Raw genomic sequence first — 20,813 nt, forward strand, 5'->3', positions numbered from 1 at the left:
TGATCGCCAGTCCGTGAGGTCAGGGGCTGTATCTCTAACCTGTTCTCAGTGGTAGCCCCAGCCACTGGCGTAGTGCCTGGCATTTAGAGGGTGCTTGTTTTGGTTTCCTGTTGCTGCTGTTATAAATCACCACAAGCTTCGTGGCTTAACAGAGCACAAATGCATAATCTTATACTTCTGGAGGTCAGAAGTCTGGGTTTCACTGGGCTAAAATCAAGGTGTGAGAAGGGCTGAGTTCCTCCCAGAGGGTCTAAGGAAGAAACTCTCTCCTTCCCTTTTCCAGCTTCTAGAGGCCACACACATTCCTTTGCTCATGGTCGCTTCCCTCATCTTCGAAGTCATGAGCGTAGCTTCTTCAAATCTCTCTCTGACTCCCCTGCCTCCTTTTTTGACTTATAAGGACCCTGTCACCACACTGTGTCCACCTGGATAGTCCAGGATGCTCTCACCACCTTCAAAATCCTAACGTAATCACACCTGAAAAGGCCACCTTGCCACGTCAGGTAATACATATATACAGGTTCTGGGGATTAAGACATGGACATCTTTGCGGAGCTATTATTCTGCCTACCACAGTGCTTAATATTTGTCATCAAATGAATGAATGGTAGGGTGGATGGATGGATGGACGGATGGATGGATGGATGCCTCTCTAATCCCATTTCCTATTTCTTCCCAGCAGCTTCTCCTCAACCCTAAGGAGCCATGCTTGCTTAGGCTGGTTGCTCCCCTGGAACACTTGCCCTTTCCCCCTCTTTCTTTGAGTCCTGACATGGGCCACCCTTTGGGGTCTAATTCAAGAGCCGTTTTCCCCAATGGAGCCATCCTTATTGTCCTCACATCTCCCATTTGCCTGAACTCCTGAGCCTCCACCACACATTTCATGTTAAAGAACATACTCTTAATTTGTTCTTTAAACTCTTAGTTTGTTCTACTCTTAGAACTAGATGGTGGGCTCTTCCTGGCAGGGCAGGAACCATGCCTTATACTTCCCAAACTCTCTCACCCTTCCCTGGAGCTTAACACTGAGCTGGGCACTTTGTAGATGTTTAAAAAGTAATGGCCCAGTTGCTCTCACAGCTCTGGCAGGAGTGACCTCCCCACATCAGAAGCCATGATGCCAGCCACTGGAATTTGTCTGTCTTTCCCACAAAAACTGTTAACCCAAGTGAATGTGAGATGGTTAAGTGCAAAGTCATTTTGGCAAAATGTGCATTGCTTCACTCCAAGCAGTAATCAGATGTTATGATGCTACACTATCAGGAGAAGTACGTTACATTTGGCATTGTCCCAGGATCCAAAAACACAAATGGCACTAACCCTTCAGGGGCTGGGTCCTGGTAACCACATGTGGTCCTTCTCCCCACCAAGACCTCCCTACACATACCCTCTCTCACAAAAGTGTGCACACACACACACACACATCTAGACTTTTCCCTGAAGAATGCTGAATAATCTTCAAGCCTGAGATTATCTTTGCAATTAGCTATCTTATAATCACAGAGCTGCTCAAGTCTTTCCTGATGAGAAGAAGGAGATGATGATATGGATGATCATAGTGATGATGCCCTGATTACTTTGGGCATTAAAACAAAATTTTAAAACTTAACATGCATTATGATCTACTCATTATCAGCCATCTTTGAAAAACAGTTAGTTGGCTATTTCACACCCTTTGAACATAATTTGCATATTCTGAAAAAATTATTAGTAAGAACATTGGATTTGAGGTCAAGAGTCAGGCCCTTTTGCCTCAGCTGAGTCATTGACTTGTTGTTGACCTGGGGAGTGTCCTTGTGTTCTCTGGGCCTCAGCGACCTCATCTATAAAATTGGGGGGTTGAATTAGATGATGTATCAGTTAGGGATATAACAGAAATACGATTACCATGGCTAAACTCTGCTTTAGTCTTCTTCCTTAACAAGAAGTCAAAAGACAGTCCAGAGTTGCTCTTCTATTCTTAGCATGGCTTCAAGGTGGCTGTTGCACCTCCAGGCATCTCGTTGTTTTCCAGAAAGGAAGAGGGGAAAGGACAATGGGCAAAAAATGTGTTGTGCTCAATGAATTTGTCCCCTTCCCTTTTGTTTAATTGGGAAAAAATGTTTTCCTGAAGCCCCAAGAAGTTTGTTCTTGCTGATTCTCATCAGACAGAGCTAGGCCACACGGCCATCACCTGCCACAGGATACTGTCAACTGAGCAAACTGTGATCATGAAAAGAAATCAGGGTTCAGTCAGCCAGGAAGAAGGAAAGAATGGCTGTTGTGTGGGTACTCAGCCGCATCTGCCACAGATAGCCTCTAAGTTTCAGTCTGTCTTGGAGATTCCATGGATTGCACTTGAAAATCTATCATTACCCAAGGCAGTGTTCTAACTACATTGGCCCCTAGTGTAGACAGTGCTTGGTCTTGGTTTGGATTAGCAGGTTAACCTCATTAGCATATTAGGAGAAAGCATGCTAATGCCGGCTTCTGGTAGAACACAGGGTGGGGTGGGGATGGGAAACCATCCATTCGCTCTGCCACCTCTGTCTTGTTTTCTTATTCCTCTAATCCCATATCCTCCTGCCTGAAGGAGACAGGCAAGGAGAGGGCAGCCATGTAACTAATCAGCAACAGGAAAACCCCTTCAGGCTCATATACTTTCCTCTTTTTCAGGAGCCGGGCCAAAAGGTGAGGGGGGTGGCCACCTTTGCAAAAGCATCCTTTACTTCTTGTTTTCTGCAGTGGACATCTGTGGCTTTGTTTGACCTCTCCATAACTCCTTTTGCTGGTAATATCACCTTGGATTTTACTTTGGGAAACTCTGCCTCCCTCAATGAATATAGGCTTGGTGGGAGTATCACTGGAGAGGTCATCCAAGGAAGGCCGATGGAATGGTGTCCCCTGGAGACTGGATCTTTAGCAGAGTGCTACAGAAATGGAACATCCTGAAGGCAAAGTCACACCACCAGCCCTGGATCCTAGAGTGGCTCTGGCTTGTCCTTCGCAGCCTGGTTCTCCTTGCCCTTCCGATAAGTGCCTTCTTGGATTAAGGCAGCCATAGTCAGCATCTCTTTCTTGCAACCCCAAAATTCTGACAAGCATATCTTTTAACTGCATTAATTTATCCTACGGGTCTTTGCAAACAGCAAGGAGTCTGTGATGTTTCAGGACAAACAGGCCAGTGTGCTTATCCTGAATCTGCCTGTAGTCGCCTATATGACCTGTACACACTTCTTCGCTTCTCTCTGCCTCCGTTTCCTCACTGGTAAAATGGTGAATTGGACCAGACCTGTAGCTTCAAACTGTTCTCTGAAGTGCTTCAGGATTTCTCCCCAGAAAATCCTCAGGGGTCTACGTGGGGAGCTCAGGAGCAGCCCCCCACCCCACTTCAGTTAGAATAGCTCGGCTTTCATCTAATTTATCTATTGAGCATGAGATTGTTTTTATTGGTCCTCAGCTAAAAATAAATGTTTGAAAAATGTTGGGCAATATGATCTCTAAAGGGCCCTTCCAGCTCTGATGTTCTGTGATTCTGAACAGGTGGAATATTTGGTAACATCTTTTCATTCATCAGCATAATTGGGAGCACAAGAACGCCTGCCAAAACATAATCTATATCTCAATAAAATCTTCTGCGTGCAGAACAATGGCAATGAAGGACATTCAGAAAAGAGCAGGCTGTGTGGAAGAACTGGAGACAAACAGGCACAGATCCCTGTTTTGCAATTCTGGCGATGCCTGGGGTGTAGATCTGGGAAAGGAAGCTCACCACCACTTTGTCTAGTCTTTGCTATAGTAAAGCAAAGAATGCAAACTCATATTTGAACTGAATCTGGGCCCCGTGCTTCATGGAGCATACGCAATGTTTTAAAAACTTTCAATTAGTTATCATCAATATTCATAAACTGGAAAATGCATTTAAAAATTCTGTTTCCTGGCTTCTTTTGAAAGACTAGAAGATGTGACAATGTCGGCCCTGCATTCTAATAGGACAGCAGTCAACCAGAGCAGGACAGCGACTGCCCCTGTTAGCCGGGGCACATCTGCTTCACTTTGTTCCAGGCCCAGCTACTCCTCCCACATTCCCAACCCTGAGGCCAGGTGTTGGCTACCAGGTAGGCCTCCACTTGCACCATGCTTTTTTGTTTATTCCTATTGCAGAGTAATGGTAAATGAAACATAAAATATTTCTTATATTCTTGTCCTTATCCAAAGTAGAGAAACAAAAGATAAACTGAGAAAGGCATCCTTTTCTAGAAAAACAGCATAGAGATGGTATTTCTTTATGATAGTGGTTTTCAAACAGGGGTAGTTTTGCACTCCCTCCCTCTGGGGACATTTGGCAATGTCTGGAGACTTTTTTTGGTTGTTACAACTAGGGAAGATGCTGTTGGCAGCTAGCGGGTAGAGGTCAGGGATGCTACCTAATCTTACAATGCACAGGCAGCCCCCACAACAAAGCATTATCCAACCCCAAATGTTGACAGTGCCATGCTTTACGGATTCCTGGGGGTTTAACATGTCCCAGCCCCTTCACTCTTTTACATTACCTGCCTGGGCCCTGCCCTTCAGGCCCTAGTGGTACAGGCCTGGCTTTGATGATTAAGGAGCCAGAACAGGAAAATTAGGTTCTGTTCTGATGGGGCAAGAGTGAAAACAATGATAAAAACTCTGACAAGAGTGTGGCCCCCATGGCTTCACTCTCCCAGGTTTTGCTCTTATGATCCTCATCAGTACCCTGGGAGAAGGTGCTATTTCCCCAGCCTAGGCCCAGTGCTGCTCAGTCTCCTCACTTTGGACCACATAGCTTATAAATGGCAGGGCAAGGCCCAAGGCAGAGATGTGGCAGTCTGTTCTGGGCCTGGTTGTCAGCTCTCCCTCTGCTTTTGTGAGCCAATCCACAGCCCTCCCATACCAGTATATGTTCTTAGCCTGAGTCCCACGCTGCCAGCAAGCACAGAACCCAGACTGATAGTCTATCCACTGTGCTCCCTGTAGTGAATGGACCTTGCTGGAAAGGGCAAGAAACCGCTGTCCAGGAAATCAGATGGGGATGGAAAGACACTAAGAGGTCTAGGGAAGCAAGAAACAAAGTCTGGAGAGGTAATTTAGGTTGAATCCAAGAGATGGGCAAGTCCCTGCAAGTGCCTCCTCTGAAGAGGGTCAACATCCAAGCCCAGGGCAGAGCAATCAGGCAGCAGAAAGTCAAAGAGGACGTACCAAATTGGAGGTAAAAATACCTCATTACTCATTACTGTTCATCCATCCATCCATCCTTTCAGCACATATTTATGGAGCAGGATTCAGGCCTGGGGCAAGGTATATGGTCTCTATTCTTGCGGAGTCAACACCAAGCTCTGGACTTGCAGCTGTTTGATCTCAAGCAAGTTACTTCCCTCTCTGAGTTTCCTGATCAATAAAAGGGAGGGGGAAGCTTTCTACCTTGCAGGAGGTGATGTGAAGATTAAATAAGATCTCTTTAACTCAGACTCTCAATAAATTTCTCCCTAATTCTATCTCTCTTTCCTTCTTCTCACGGGTACCACTCAGCTCACACACGATTCGATTCCCATAGCTTCGGGGGTCACCTTCCAGCTTAAATCATGTCACAAATGACCCTCATCTTTCCTAGAATTGATTCTCCCCCAGGAGGTTGGACGGTCTTTTGTGGATCACAACATTACATGAGAAGCAGGATGCAGAACAGCCCACCAATCAGCAGGAAGCATGCATGTGACGTGTAAGGACGTGAGTTCCCACAGCAGTCCTGCCCTTCCTCCTTCTTGTAAATTCCAATTTGACTTCTCAACCCCTTAGGGGTATCAAGCAGAAGCAGATCCACAGCTGTTTGTGGGGTGGGAGGTGGGGGTGGGTACCCTCTCTCATCAGGCTCTTATTAAGGATTTGGGGCACACACAGTGGTAAACTGTTATTTCAAGCTCCCACTGCTGAAACCCCTGTGGCCCTCCAACAGATGGCCTTCAAGAGGAACTTGGCACGTGCAGATATGTCTGTCTGGATGCATGGGCCTACTTACCAAGCTTGTACCACATATCACGGATGGAGAAGCCAATGAGCCGTCTCATATCCCCGTACCTAGGAGGAACAAAACACGCCTGCTTCAGGTACCATCTCAGAGAATTTCATGAATCCCCCTGCAGGAAACCCAAACACGCAACCTACTTATTCAGGATTTTGTTGTACTTCGCGTGTGAGAACTGCTCCAGCTGCAGAGAATCCTGAGTGATAAAAGCCACCGCCAGATGAAAATAGTTGTTCCACAGCTGTAAATGAAAGAGTAGAGAACAGTCATGGAGACGGTCTGAAGTGGGAAGGCATATTAAACGCTGGGTAATGTGAATAATTTATGAAGATGGCAGAAGATAGAGGCAGAACCAGTTTAATTCTGTGCACTGCAATTTTCTAACTGGCACTGACTCTGAAATGAACATCCCGGCCAAAGCTAGGACACTGGATGGATTTCTCTAGGCGCTGACCATTTCCCTCTCTGACAACAGGATTTGGGCAAGGAGCAGGATTTTAGGGCTGCTTTTTTTTTTTCTTTGGTTTGGTTTTGCTTTATTTTGTTTTTTGAAAGACAAATAACTTGCCTCAGCTGGGTGCCCTGGTAAAATGGTTCCTCTGCCCTAGAATTAGAGGGTGATGAGAGATAAGCATTTCAGGGATTCTCAGCCTCTCTGGAAATCCTCCCTAATTCACCCAACAGTTCAGAGGACCAGCCTGCAACCCATTCTGTCTTAGAATACTTTGCCTTCTCCTTCCTCTTTGTTCAATGGTTTTAAAATGTGGCCCCACACCAGCGGCATTGGCATCACCCGGGAACTTGTTAGAAATGCACATTCTCTGGCTCCACTCAAGGCCTATGGAATCAGACCCCAGAAACCTGTGTGTTCACAAACACTCCAAGTGGTTCTGATGCTCATTTAAGTTCAAGAACCACTGAGGGCCCAGCCGATATGCAAGTTTGTCATAATTTTAACATTTACATGATCTGTTGGTGCTAAATGCAAAGACTAATGCTAGAACCCACTGCACCGGCTCATGGTGAAATAAAGTTGGCAAAGGGCTCAGCACATGGCAAGTGCCCCAAAAGATTAGCCGCAGTGATGGCAATACTGATACATGCTACAGAACCGAGAGATGGAGACCCGAACCAAGGTGTTGTTGAACCTAAGTGAACCTGTCTGTAAATGGGTACCCTCTCTACCCACTGCAGAGGGCTGCAGTAAAGATGGCATGGGATGATGTGTTTAAAGGGCATGAATCTCAGTAAGAGCTCAAAAGCACTTGTTCCAGTAATTCCTTTGGTACCAAAGCAAATAGTACAACCTTGCTTCTTGGCTGCTCAAGGGCAATTATTACAAGATGCCATGTCCCTGCGAGAAGCAGGTGGGGGACAGCTGTGCTAGACAAAGCCCATCCACTTTCAGCCCCTTCTCAGAACTGAATAGCAAGAGGAGGGGTGACTCTGGCTAGAGAAATCACCCGCCATTGAGACCTTCGTCCTTAACTCAGAGATGTTCATCGGAGGTTCAGATGGCCAAGACTAAGTAAAAGTCAGCTCTACGCTTAATAATGTCATTGTTGCTGCCCAGAACACTTTCAAATGGGCGTGTGGCTCCAGTTTCAGAAAGAAGCAAAGCAAGCGCTCCATTTCTATCATGGGCCAGGCACTTGCCCACACATCCCTTCTTTCATCTCTCAAAACTTGATAGCTCTTATTAGTCCCATTTTCAGATGAGGAGACTGAGGCCTGGAGGGCTTAAGTATTTTGCTGAAGGTCACTCAGCTTGTTATATACACAGCAGAGCTGGGATTTGAACTCAGGTCTTCTGAATGGCGTTCGAGGCTCTTTCCACACTCCAAGGTCAGTCTTTGGCTGAGGATGCATTAATACATGTTTAATGAACATCTTCTATGTGCCAGGCATTGTCACAGTGGGGGGATAGGGCAGCGGGTGCACAGACAGCAGGCCCTGCCCTCGTGCAGCTCACATTCTGTGGAGGGAATACGCTTTCCTTTACTCGAAACGTGATCTTCCCAGATCCAAGAGACCCAGCCGCTCCTGGGGTGCAGTGAGGCAACCTCCTGGCTTATGGCCCCCATGAAGTCAACTCTCCACACAGACCAGAAGGATCTTTTTAAAACAAGTTGGGTCCTATCACCCCCTTCCTCAAAGTCCTCCAAAGGCTTCCCATAACCCTCAGAATCAGATCCCAAGCCCCTCGTTTCTGCAGTAACCTCGCTTATCCAAACACACAGTGCAGGTTGGGTCTCCCCAGCCACGCAGACTGTCTTTCCTCCTGGTGCCCCCGGGACGTGCAGGTTGCAGTTTCTGAAAATGTGCTGCTTTGTCTGCTTACGCCCAGAGCTCACTCCTCCTCGTATTTAAGACCAGGGTATGAAACAACAAGCCAGGGGAAGGGAAAATCTGGCCACAGGACATGGAAAGGGTTATTTTTAAGGTGAGAAATTCCTGATTTTAGGGGATGTCATAAGAGTAATCAGAGTACAAGTGGAAATAGATATATGACAAAGTAAGTTGAATTGCTGTTACTTTTGAGAATAACTCCAGAAATGTCTCAACACATTTGAGAACACATAGATATGTCAAGTCTAGACAAGTCTAGGCTAGCCTCCATTCCACCTGACTTAGTCCTTCAAAAGAGTGTTTTCTCTGTCACTTAATTTCTGATTCTTTTTTTAAAATTGAGATATAATTCACATATATCATTCACTTTTTTTTTTGCTGAGGAAGATTTGCCCTGAGCTAACATCTGTGCCAATCTTCCTCTATTTTGTATGTGGGTCGCTGCCATAGCATGGCTGCCGACGAGGCGTGTAGGTCTGCCTCCAGGACCTGAACCCGGGCTGCCAAAGCAGAGTGCACCAAACTTAACCACTAGGCCACAGGGCTGGCCCCTCATTTACTTTTCATAGTGTATAATTCAGGGTTTTTTAGTATATTCACAAGGTAGTAAAATCATCACCGCTATCTAATTTGAGAACATTTTCATCAGCCCAAAAAGAAACCTTCTACCTATTAGCAATCACTCCCCATTCTCCCTCCCACCCCTAGCCCCTGGCAATCACTAATCTACTTTCTGTCTCTGTGGATTTGCCTAGTCTGACATTTTATAGAAATGGAATCATAAAATACGTGATCTTTTGTGTCTGCCTCCTTTCACTTATAATGTTTTCAAGGTTCATCCATGTTGTCACATGTATGAGTACTTTATTAATTTTTATCACCCAATAATATTCTATCATGGACATACCATATTTTATTTACCCATTCATCCATTGCTGGACATTTGGATTGTTTCCACCTTTTGAGTATTATGAATAATGCTGCTATGAACATCTACGTATAGGTTTTTGTGTTGATGTATGTTTTCAATTCTCTTGGGTATACACTTAGGAGTGGACCTGATTTTCTTTTGGTTCCCCTCCTTGAAGATCTTTGTGGACCATGACACCATAGACCCAAGTATCCTCTTTTCTTAGTGGATCAGAAATGGTGCCCCTATGCACCTCACCCACAGCCCCTGCCCGTTCTGCCCATAGGGTATAACCCATAGGGCAGAACTGACCTTTGGAACTGAGGGGAGGTTGTCCCGGTCACTGACTCGGTGCAGTGCCCTGATAGGTGAGCAGTGGCCACGTCTAGACTGGCACTCACTGCCTCTGCCCTGGACCTTCCTTGACTCTTGCTCCTGAAGAATCAGGACCAAATGCACTAACCTGGCTTTTCAGGCCTCATTCAATTTCCAGTGTTTTCTCCCTCAACAAACTGCCTATTCCAGGGGGGCTGGTCTGCTCAGACTCTACAGATGCAACACAAGCACCTTTGCCTCCTTGGCTCTGCTCTGGGGTTCTCACATTTGCGACATCTAAGTCCTATTCTTTCATCAAAGCCCAGTTCGAGACCCACACCTTCATGATGGCAGGTCTGCCCAATCCCTTCCTCATCTGAGCAGCACTCAGTATGTGCCTCCACAGACTTTGGTCCACTGTTCCACAGCTGGCCGTGTGCTCCACTCACTTCCCATGACAGGATCACCCAGTGGTCAGGAGCACAACGCTGGCGTCTCCCAGACCAGGGTGTAGACACCAGCTCTCTCTCTTACTAGCTGCATTATCTTCTGCTAGTTACTTGACCTTTCGAGCCTCATTTTTCTTACCTGTAAAATGGGAAAAATAATGGTGACTACCATAAAGGATTGTTGTAAGTGCTGGATGAAATATGCGCATGAGGGCATCCCCCAAGGGTCTGGCACATGCCAGGTGCTCAGCCAAGGGAGCAGTGGTGTTGGCGGTGGCGCTGGTCGTGGAGTATTTGCACGCTCTGTCTTTCAACTATAAGCTCCACAGTTACCAACAGTCCTGTCTGCCACTTATTTGTATCCTTAATGTCATATTTAACACAATGGCTCGAACACAGCCGGGCTCCAGAAAATACTTACTTATTGAGTGCTGTATTGTTAGAGAAATTTTCTGGTTGTTTCAAAAGGTCCCAGATTTTTCTTTTCTCCCTGCCTCAAGCTGCCTGGCGGCATTTCTACTACGTGCCCAGCTCAGCTGGCTCAGAGAAGCCAGACGGGCTTTAGCAAAACACCTAGGTCCCTTTTCTCCAGGGAAGAGGTGAGGTGATTTCCGATTGGGAATTTAATATTTTGAAATCATTGGACAATAGAAGGTGAGGGCTGGAATGAATTTAAGGGTCATCCGCTCCAACTCCCTCATTTCACAGATGCAAACAGTGAGATCCAGATAAACTAAATGAGCATCCAAACGCTAGTGGGTGTAACCAGAATTTATTTTTAATTAACTCTCAGAAAAATTATGAGAGTAATACATGGTAAGAAAATTAAATGGTAGGAAAGATTAAATAATAAAAAGTTATTTTCCATCCTACCTTGGACCCTAGTCTAATTTCGCAGAAGAAAATTTTAACAATTTCCCGGATAGCCTTCCAAAAATTTTTTACGTACAAACAAATATATGCATAGACATGTTGTTTTAATAGTCTGCTGTACTTTGCTTTTTTCTCTCAGCCATATATCTTGCAGGTGTTTCTATATTAGCATATACAGATCTGCTCCATTCTTTTCTATTGCTGTGTGGTATTCTGCTATAAGGATGTACTTTAATTTTAACCAGTTCCCTATTTATAGACATTTAGCTTGACTCCAACTTTTTTTTCCTCTAGCAACACTGCTGTAATCAACGTCCTTGTTTATACATCTTTATGCATGAGAGACTATGAGGGAGAATACATTCTTGGAGTTGGAATTGCTAAGACATAGGGTCTATGCAGATTTTGTTGTTGTTTGTCTGTTGTCTTTGTTTTCATAGACACTGTCAGGTTGCCTTCCAGGATTCTAATCCAATTACCAGCTCCATCATCATGGGCAAGTCACCCTCTCTCTCTGAGTCTCAGTTTCCTCATTTGGAAAATGAGACTAATCGTATCTAACTGGGTGGTTGTAAAGACTAAATGAGGAAATCGTTGCCTAGTAAACTCCTACTCAGGCTTACCAGTTCAAAATTTAAATTTATCAGTTCAAAAACTACTTCCCCGGGAAGAAGTCCCAACTTGCCCCGACGTAGTGGATTCGCCCATTGTTCACCATCATTACACCCTGTTCACGGGATTTATGACCTATTTTAAGCAGGACTAATTTATTGTCTGTCTCTTCTACTGGATGCAAGCATCATGCAAACAAACCTCATCTTTTTATTCACTGTTCTGTATCCAGTGTCTAGCGTTGTGTCTAACCCAGCACGTGCTCAGGAAATATTTGTTGGATGAGTGCACTAACGAGTCCAGCACTCTGCATGCATTCTTGTTAAATCCTTGCCAGAAACTGTGAGATTTGTATTCCTATTCGCCCCATGTTCGAAATCAGGAAACTGAGGCCAGAGAGGTTAAATAACTTGCCCAAGGTCACACAGCTACAAAATGGCAAAGCTGACATTTGAATCCAAGTGTCTATCTCTCTCCAGAACTTGTATTCTCTACCACTCTACTCTTCTGCTAAAACCCCTTTTCTTTTCCTTTCTCAGTTTCCTTTAGCCTTTGCTGTTGGCTAAGGTTTCCACAGGTTCATCTGATGTTTTAGTCTTTACAGCAGAGACATCAAGGGTTTTTAATCCTATAAGATTCTTTCTCAACAGCCTTGAATTATTATTTACCCCAAATTCCAATTAAAAAGAAGAAAAAGCACCTAGCACATGGTGTTGCTGAAATGCAGTCAGTGAGCCCTCCTCTGAGCTGCTGTCACAGCTGCCATGGCCCTTCTGGGGATGCCGTTGATTCTGGGAGTGGAGGGTTCCAGTTATCGACTTGGGTTAGGAACATCAGGCCAGAGGTTGTCTGGGCCCCTCAAGCTGAGCAGGCAGGGCCGAACGAAGCAGCCATGCCCAAGCACGTGACCATCTTTCTGCCTGGTGGAGCCATTCCACTGTGAGCCTGGGCTTCCCTGTGGAGGTGCTATGGGCCTCTTCAAGGCTTCAGTGAGTGCTCCCTCTGTGTGGTGCTCCCTCTCTCACCTTTTTTGCCATTACTGGTTACATTTCCCATTATAAAGACAAGCCTGCCCTCATTCCTCCACTAACGTCTGGGAATATTCTAGAAGCTTTTCATTTCACAGGGTCTCCAGTATAGGTTCAAAAATGATCCCCAAGGTGGTCTGGTGCCCAGAAGCTGATCCAGAAATTTCTCGAGGCCAAGGCTGGAGCTACCAAATGCAGAACCAATTACAGCTTCCCAGGAAGAAAGAATGATCTTAGTAGCAATAAGAAACAGAAACAATTTTCCTGGAGCCAAAGAGTACATCCCAAGTGTAACCACTGATTCCTGGGTCAGAGTTTCCACTACGACAGTCTAATCCTACAGCCAATCACTGTAGAGCTCTCTATCTCAGGGCCAGCAAGAGCTACCAAGGGCAGACAGTGTTTCTGGAGCTAAATAGACCTCTCTCCTAGATCCAAGAGGCACCCTGTTTCTAAGAGACAGTGCAGAAGAGTGGGAAGAGCTTGGGCTTTGCAGACAGGCCTGGGGTTGCCAGCAGCCCCACTTGGCAGTTAGATGGCCTTTAACAGAATAGTTAACCACTTCTCTGAAGCTCAGTTTCTTCACCAGTAAAATGGGTATATCCAACCTAACAAAGTTATGATGAGGATCAAAGTGCCCTAAGTAGATGCCTAATAAAGGTTAGTCACCCTCTTCAAAGGCTTGGATGCTAGAAGACAGATTTATAGCATACTATCAAGACTCCAAGATCCTTGAGGGCATGGCAATGTTCTACTTTGCTTCCAAATTCCTCAAAGCATATTGCAATAGCCTGTCCCATGAGAACTGCTCTTAAACATAAAGACTTGCTGAGTTGAATTCGAAATCCTCTCTTGGTCTTCCATGACCATACAAATGGATGTGAATGCCAGGGTCCAGCATCCTGAACAGGGCCTGAGAATACAAATTATTTCAGCCCCAAGCAAAAAACATCATTTTGGTAATTCCCAGGTCTTGTCACCTACTGAGTGGCACCCACAGAACTCTCTTGCTTTCTGCCCTTTGAATCATAAAACCACAGTTCCGGAAAAGATATTAAGGATAATCTCATTGCACCTGCCTCTCCTCTGGACAGCGGCTGCCAAGGCCGGCCATGCTTAGTGATGGATGCTGTTCCTGCTGATATTAAATGCATAATTAATGAAACTGTAATAAGGAAACAAGGCGTGTTCCAGGCAGGGTACAGAGAACAAATCCATTCTCACCGGGGTGAGGAGAAAGTGGGCGAACAAAGATAAGGTTGCAAAATGATCCTGTTCTTGAATACTTTTCAATAAATATCTATGGAAGTCTCATTAGAAAAAGAAACATTTCATTTTGTAATGTTGGCCACTTTCCTGTTTTACAAAATCTTGTGGGTGTGACAGCCCTAGGCAATATTGTGGTGACCAGAAAGATGCCTACCTAATGTCCTGTTTATCCAGGACTGACATATGAGTTCCCAGACCTGACACATTTAGGACCATCATTATCATCGTCATACTGATAACAATTATATAATTATAATGAGCTAATATGTATTAAATAGCAACCATGTTCCTGGCACTCTTCTAAGTGCTTTACATAAATTAATCCATTTAATCCTCTCAACAATCCAATGAGGTAGCTACTATTAGTGTCATAATTCGATATTGAGGCAATGAGGAACAGAGAGGTGAAGTAATTTGCTGAAAGTCACACAGCTCATAAGCTCATACTTTCCATGTATGAAACCCCCACTTCTCTGGTCATCTCCAGATGCAGATATTTTTTCAGGAAAACAAGATAAAACCTAAAAGAATGGCATGAAGGACTGAAGCTGAGCTTCTCTTGGAAAGTACCCCCCTAAGACCATGGAGGAGAGCCAGAGTCAGGAAAACAGGTCTGAGGCTGTAATTGCCAACGCCCACGGAAAGAGATGAATAAACCAGCCAGCAGTTTTATGGCCCAAACACTGCCCTGCTGCCGGCATCTAGGTGTGTTGTTCCAAGCTGCCCCTCCAAAAAAGCAATGGCCTTATTAACTTCCCTGAACATACTCGGAAGCAGAGCCTGCAGGCATCTGGACCACATTCAGAAGGGGATCAAATAGCCAAAATGACATGTTTTGTTCCCATGTCAAAGATGAATAACTCTCACCCAGACCCTGCCAGGCAGTCAACTCCACGCCGTGCTGAGACGCCATATCTACCACGTGGCCATGGTGATCCGTGGGCGTTGGTGTCAGCCACACTGAGCTCTAGTCCCAACTCTGCACTGACACGCTGTGTGACTTCAAGCTATCTATCCATCACTTCAGGGTCTTAGTTCCTGCAGCCTTGCAGCTGAAAAAATGGTAGTAACTAACTTGTAGGGTACTTGTAAGGACTGAGAAAGATAATGTTCACAGAGCACATCTCACGAGATCTGCACGCATAAGCCGTCAGAAAATGGCAGCTCCTCTGTTTATCATCATTAGAGTTCAGTTGCCTGATTTGAATGCAAGGTAGTGCGAGAGAATCTTGTTCAAAGACAATGTTCATTAAATACTTATAGGCTGGTCCTCTCCAGCAGGGTTTGTCTCAGAGACCTCAGCCCAGGCATCCCTCCTCAAGGAGACCTCCTATGCCAGGCACAAAGCACAGGGTCTCTGTGAGTACAAGGTCTTTGCATCCATAAAGCTTACACTCTACCAGGAGAAAAGGGAAAGCGTGCACGTAGACAAATAAGAAAGATTATTTCAAATAACATTTAGTGCTATGAAGAGACCGCAACAGGCTAAGTGGTGATATATGACGAGGGGTCTGTGGGGGCCCCTCAGAGAGGAGTCAGTCAAGGGAGGCTCTTGGAGGAAGAAATATTTAAGTGGAAACTGGTGGGACCTTACAGGTGAATTTTCCTAGCAAATCCTTTGGCACATTCCAGTTCTAGAAAAACCCTATGAAGTAGAAAGAGTAGGTGTAAGCATGTTACAGGTGAGTCAACTGAGGCACGCACGCAGTCCAGGCCTTGCTGAGGTTGCTCAGCTGGTCGGTTCCTGTCAGCCCAGATAGGAACCGAACTCCTCAGATGAGCAGGCAGACAACGCCATCGCCCAGTTCACTGGCTACTCCCCAAGCTTGCACTGCAAGAGATCTGGCGGTCAGGAACTTCCCTGGAGGGGGCCCTTCTCTCTCACATCTGTAGCCAGGGGTAGCAATCTGGACTTTTCCATGAGGCTCTGAAGAGTTGGTTCCTCTTGCCTGGGCCTCGAGCAGATATGTCACTGTTTGCCCCAGGGACATGCTTTGAGGCCCTCCGGATCTCACAGAGGCCCCATGTCTTGTCTGAGGACTAAAAGTACCTTCCAGAGGAATCAGGAAGTCACAGAGATGTACTAGTGAGCTTTATTTTTCAGTGTCTATGAGGGGCTGCTTTTATCTAGGCTCCAATGAATAAAAAAGTAGGAAAATGTGATACATTTTTAAAAGGTGGCACCCACTCTGATGATGAATGAATGCGAGTCTCCTCTTTAGCACAAGATACATTATACAGTCACATTTGCATACGCTGCTCAGTTAATAACTCTTTAATCAAGGGCCCAGTTCCAAACCCTGAGTACTTCCCTCCCCGCCCACACCCCTCTACGGAAACCCCCAGAGACACCGGCATACCTTGCATGTGCTTTGGGATGTGTCTGATGGAGCAATCAGCCCAAGATGCCAGAGCAGCCCTGCCAGGGCACCCCAAGTGCAGCTCCGATGCTGCACACTTACCTGGAACTCAAAGTTCGTGTGCTCCAGGAACTTTTGGTTCATGGTTTCCGCAAACTTGTTGATAGCTCTCAAGAAGACCCTAGGAGAGGGGAGAAGGCCACCAGGTCACCCGAGCATGCTACCTCAGGCATCCCTCCCCATGCTCCAGACTGCAAAGTTCTCTCAGGGAGGAGCTCAAAGGCCCAAGGGGGGCAGTCAACTGACCCACATTAACACTTGCTCACACTGCAGACCTGGGGCCACGTTTGCCCCAGTTTGCAAGAACTCAGGCACTGTCTGTTTGAATTCCTTTAGAAAACTGTATTATCTTTTGTTTAAACTATTACAGGCTTATGGTAGAAAATTCACGCCATCCAGAAAGATAGAAAGAGAAATTGCCCCCTCCAAAAACAAACAACACACCACCAAATCCTATCATCTAAAGAAAACCATCATGGATATGTTGATGAACATAATTTCAGAGGTCGCCCTAGACATATATACACAAATGATATTTTAAAGATACAATTTGACAAATGGGGTTAAACAATAAATGCTGTTTCACAGCCTGTTTTTTTCACTCAACAATAAATTGTGTCTTCCTTTCACACCAATGAATTCAGATATACATCATCCCTTTTAATCACTGAAGAGCATTCCCTTGTATGGATGTATCACAGTTTATTTAATCAGTTTTTTATTGATGGACCTTTATTTTGTTTCTCAGCTTTTACTGTTATAAACAGTGTTTCAGTGATCACTCTTCTGTGTACACCTTGCCCCTCATATATACATCTCTTCTCCAGTCTTCTCCTCAAAGTGGTAATACTGATCAAATGTGAGGCGCATTTAACATTCTTGTACCTGTTGTCAAGTTGCATTTCTCCTTAAATGTCTTCCCGTCCTCTTTTCCTCCCCTTCCTCCTGCCAAGCACTACTGACTGGTCTTGCAGCCTCCTAACTCTTGCCCCTTCAACCTCAAAAGCACCTTGCCCTATAGGACAGCTCCAGTCGTGTCAATCACCCACTTCAGTGGCTCCCACTGCCCACAGACTAAGTCCAAACTCTTTCTCTTGACAGTCAGTGCCTTCCACGATTGAACCCCACCTTCTTTTCTAGACTCATTTCTCACTATTACCCTGTGCTTCTAGTTGTTTTCTGAGTACATAGATGTATTCTTCCTTTGTATATAATGCCCCTCTCTTTCTAATCTCTTTAGGGCAGGGTCTGCTGCATCTTTGGGTCCCCCAAAGGATACTCATTGCAATTTCCTTTCCCGGCATTCATCATGGTCTAGGATGATTTATTTGTGTGACTCAATAATGTCTGTCTCCTCCACTAGACTGTACTTTCCTTGAAATTAGAGACTCCTCCCATGATCTCACCCACTCACCAATCCACATGCCTTTCACTCCCAAATTGATGTCTTCATCCCTGGCCTCTCTTGAGCTCCAGCTCGCATTGCAGCTCTACGCTCTCCGTCCTCAAAGGGACGACTAATAGGCATCTCAAACACACATCTCAAAAACTCAACTCCTAGTAACTGCCCTCTTTCTGTAGTCTTCTCATCTAAGTTAAGGATAACTCCAGTCTTCTAATTGCTCAGAGAAAAAATTTGGTAGCATCCTTGACTTTTCTCTCTCTCACATCCTACACCTGGCCTGTTAGCAAAACCTCTTAGCATTAGTTTCAACATATATCCAGAATACGACTACTTCTCATCACCCCAATGCCACTGACCTTAACCCAGCCATCATCATTTCTCTCCTGGATTTTTGCAGTCACCTCCCAACTGCTACATGCCCTACTGTTCCCAAGTCTCCATTGTGTGTGTGTGTTTCTAAAGTCTTAGAGGGCAGTGGCCAGATCTTACCTGTACTACCATCTATAATTTTTGATCAGTAGACAATCAACAATTTCTCTATTGAATGGCTTGTCCAGGGAAAATGCCTATTTGACCTACCTGAGACACAATGGGAAGCCATTAAAGGAAGTGTTTAGAGAATGTTATTGCTTTGGGTGATAACTGGGACTCAATTCTGCTTGGGAACCTCTGAGAGACTGTATAGAACACACCTGTGCATCAGAAGTATCCCCGCCAGGGGGTGAAGAATCTGGGCTAATTATCCACTAATACCAACCCCTCACTGGCTGAAAGTTGCTGCTATGGACATTAAGCCCCTAGCACTTCTGGCCTGCCCTGAAGGTGGGCTGAGAACTCTCCTGCAGCCAGAGAAAGCCAAAAGAATGAAAGCAGGAGGAAGCTCTCAGGGTGTATGGGAAATGTCCACTGAAGTGGCAGGTATGTTTTGGGTGGGCCAAGAGTGTGGGCAGGGCACCTACAGCACCTGCTACATCGGGCATTGCTTGAAAGAAACCCCAGGCTGTGTATTCACTAAACACTTAAAGTTTGTTGAACAAAGAAGGGAGTACATCCTGGCATCGGGATCACAAGATGTGTACACACACATACACAATTGGATGTGATTTCTGGCTTTGCCACTTCCCAGCTGTGTGGATTTGGGACATGTTAATATCACCTTCGAAGTCTTGGTTTCCTTGTTTGTGAAATAGCAGCAATGTAACCCCTTTCACAGGGCCGCTGCAGGGTTTAATGGCGAATGCATGGTAAGTGCTGAACACAGTGTCTGACACACGGTGACAGCAGTAACGTGGCAGCTATGGCCGCTTCAGACCCCTTTGGGTTGCTTCATTCTTCTTCAAAAGTCAGGGACCGACAGCACAATGGGCAGTCAGAGGACAAGGATCAGCCAGAAACCAGTTCCGAGGCAGGCAGGACCACGTGAAGACAGGAAAGAAACGTCTCACAAAATCCGCCACCCCATCAGCCTGCCAAAAAGTGAGATTTCTTTGGTTTTGCTATTCTGTCACTTGCTAATACGCCTTTGAAAAATATCTATATTTTCTGCTTAAAGATTAGTATCTGATTCCTCAGATGGAAGTGCCTTGAGTGGACCTATAAACATCTCGGACTCTCTAATATGATACCAAAATGAGGGGTTTTACACATTCTCAGCAACAACAAAGCGCTCAGTAGTTTCAGTAACACTCATTATTTTGACTGTCAGCCTAAACCTGTTTTCAGCTCTCAAAGGCCAATACAATAACCAGGAATTGATCAGCCCCCTGTGCTGATGGTGGGGACCAGTGGCAGATGGGAGCTGGGGGACAGTAAATCAAGTGTCCTCCTCTCTCTGGATTCTTCTGCAGCCACCCTCTGGGAATCAGAATATCACTTAACTTTGGTTTCCCACGTATGGGTTCGGAAAAGTACGTCTTTTTTCTTCTCTTTCTTCCTCTTTTTAAAAAATAATTGTACTTAAAGCCTAAGCACTAATATGTTGAAGTGGGTTGGAATGAAAACAGACTCAGCTCTCTCTGTTACTCTCAACAATGAACTTGAATTGTTGAAAACAAAGTTCATTATCAAATCTCAACCTAACACTTTCTGCATCTCATCTGTGATGCTTAACAGGCTCTATAAGGTCAATAATAATCACAGCCACAGTTCCCAACAATGTGCTGGGCTCTTGCTAAGTACTTTGCATGGATTATTTCTTTCTTTCGCTTTTTTCTTTCTTTTCGTGAGGAAGATTGGCCCTGAGCTAACATGTGTGCTCATCTTCCTCTATTTTGTACGTGGGACGCCATCACATCATGGCTTGATGAGCATGTGTAGGTCCGTGCCCAGAATCCAAATCTGAGAACCCTGGGCCGCCGAAGCAGAGTGCACGAACTTAACCACTATGCCACCAGGCCGGCCTCCCCCTTTTTCTTTTTTAACTCTCACATTGACTTTCTGAGTTAGATATTGTTTTCATTTTAGAAATGTGAGTTTAGGTAACTTTCCCAATGACCCAGTCAGTCTGTGGAGAACCAAGATTTAAACAAAGGTATGCTGCCTTCAGAACCTTGATATTTACCACTATGCTATTCTGTCTACAAGGAAAGCTCTGTAATTCTGCTCAATCCAAGTTATGAGCTCACCTAGCAATGATGGAAGTATCATGATTATCATTCATGTACCCTGTGCTAAGTGCTTTCCAGATATTATTTCATTTAATTCTACAAATTGAGATAGGTGCTATCATGGTACCCATTTAACAGAAGAGGAAACTGAGCACTGGAAAGAGCGTATAATTTCCCCACATTCACACAGCTAATAAACAGCAGAGTCCAGACCCAACCTCAGGTTTGTCTTTCTCTAAAGCCTCTGCAATTAACCAGAAGGATACACTGGCTCCCTTGAAGGCCAGCCTGCATGGTCTGTGGCACTGGGCACACTCCTATTAATGCCCACCATGCACAGAGCCCCTTCATACTCTGTCCCTGTCATGCTGCCACCCTGCCCACAGCCAACTGGGCCCAGGGCCAACACTTGACTCAGGCAGTCTTCCACGGGTGGCCAGCAGCCTATGGGTGATCCTGTGGGTACCCAGTGGGGGCACCCAAGCCTGGACAGTAGTAGATTCAATCCTTTCAGGCAGTCTAAAAGCAGGACGACCAGGGAGAATGCAGTTA

The 20,813-nt window shown here is 45.4% G+C and overlaps 1 protein-coding gene across 1 annotated transcript in view; it reads right to left on the reverse strand.

Annotated features, from left to right (window-relative positions):
* Window positions 1–20,813, reverse strand: part of DOCK2 (dedicator of cytokinesis 2) — a 401,533-nt gene that overhangs the window by 64,285 nt on the left and 316,435 nt on the right. The window contains exons 30-32 of the mRNA XM_004428542.3: window positions 16,293–16,371; window positions 6,166–6,266; window positions 6,020–6,078 (exon numbers count right to left, since the gene is read on the reverse strand). Of these exons, the coding sequence (XP_004428599.1) occupies window positions 6,020–6,078; window positions 6,166–6,266; window positions 16,293–16,371 (239 nt within the window). The remainder of the gene's footprint in view (window positions 1–6,019; window positions 6,079–6,165; window positions 6,267–16,292; window positions 16,372–20,813) is intronic.

The sequence above is a fragment of the Ceratotherium simum genome, chromosome 4 (genome assembly GCF_057802395.1).
Source record: "Ceratotherium simum simum isolate JZ-2026a chromosome 4, ASM5780239v1, whole genome shotgun sequence".
Lineage (NCBI taxonomy): Eukaryota > Metazoa > Chordata > Mammalia > Perissodactyla > Rhinocerotidae > Ceratotherium > Ceratotherium simum.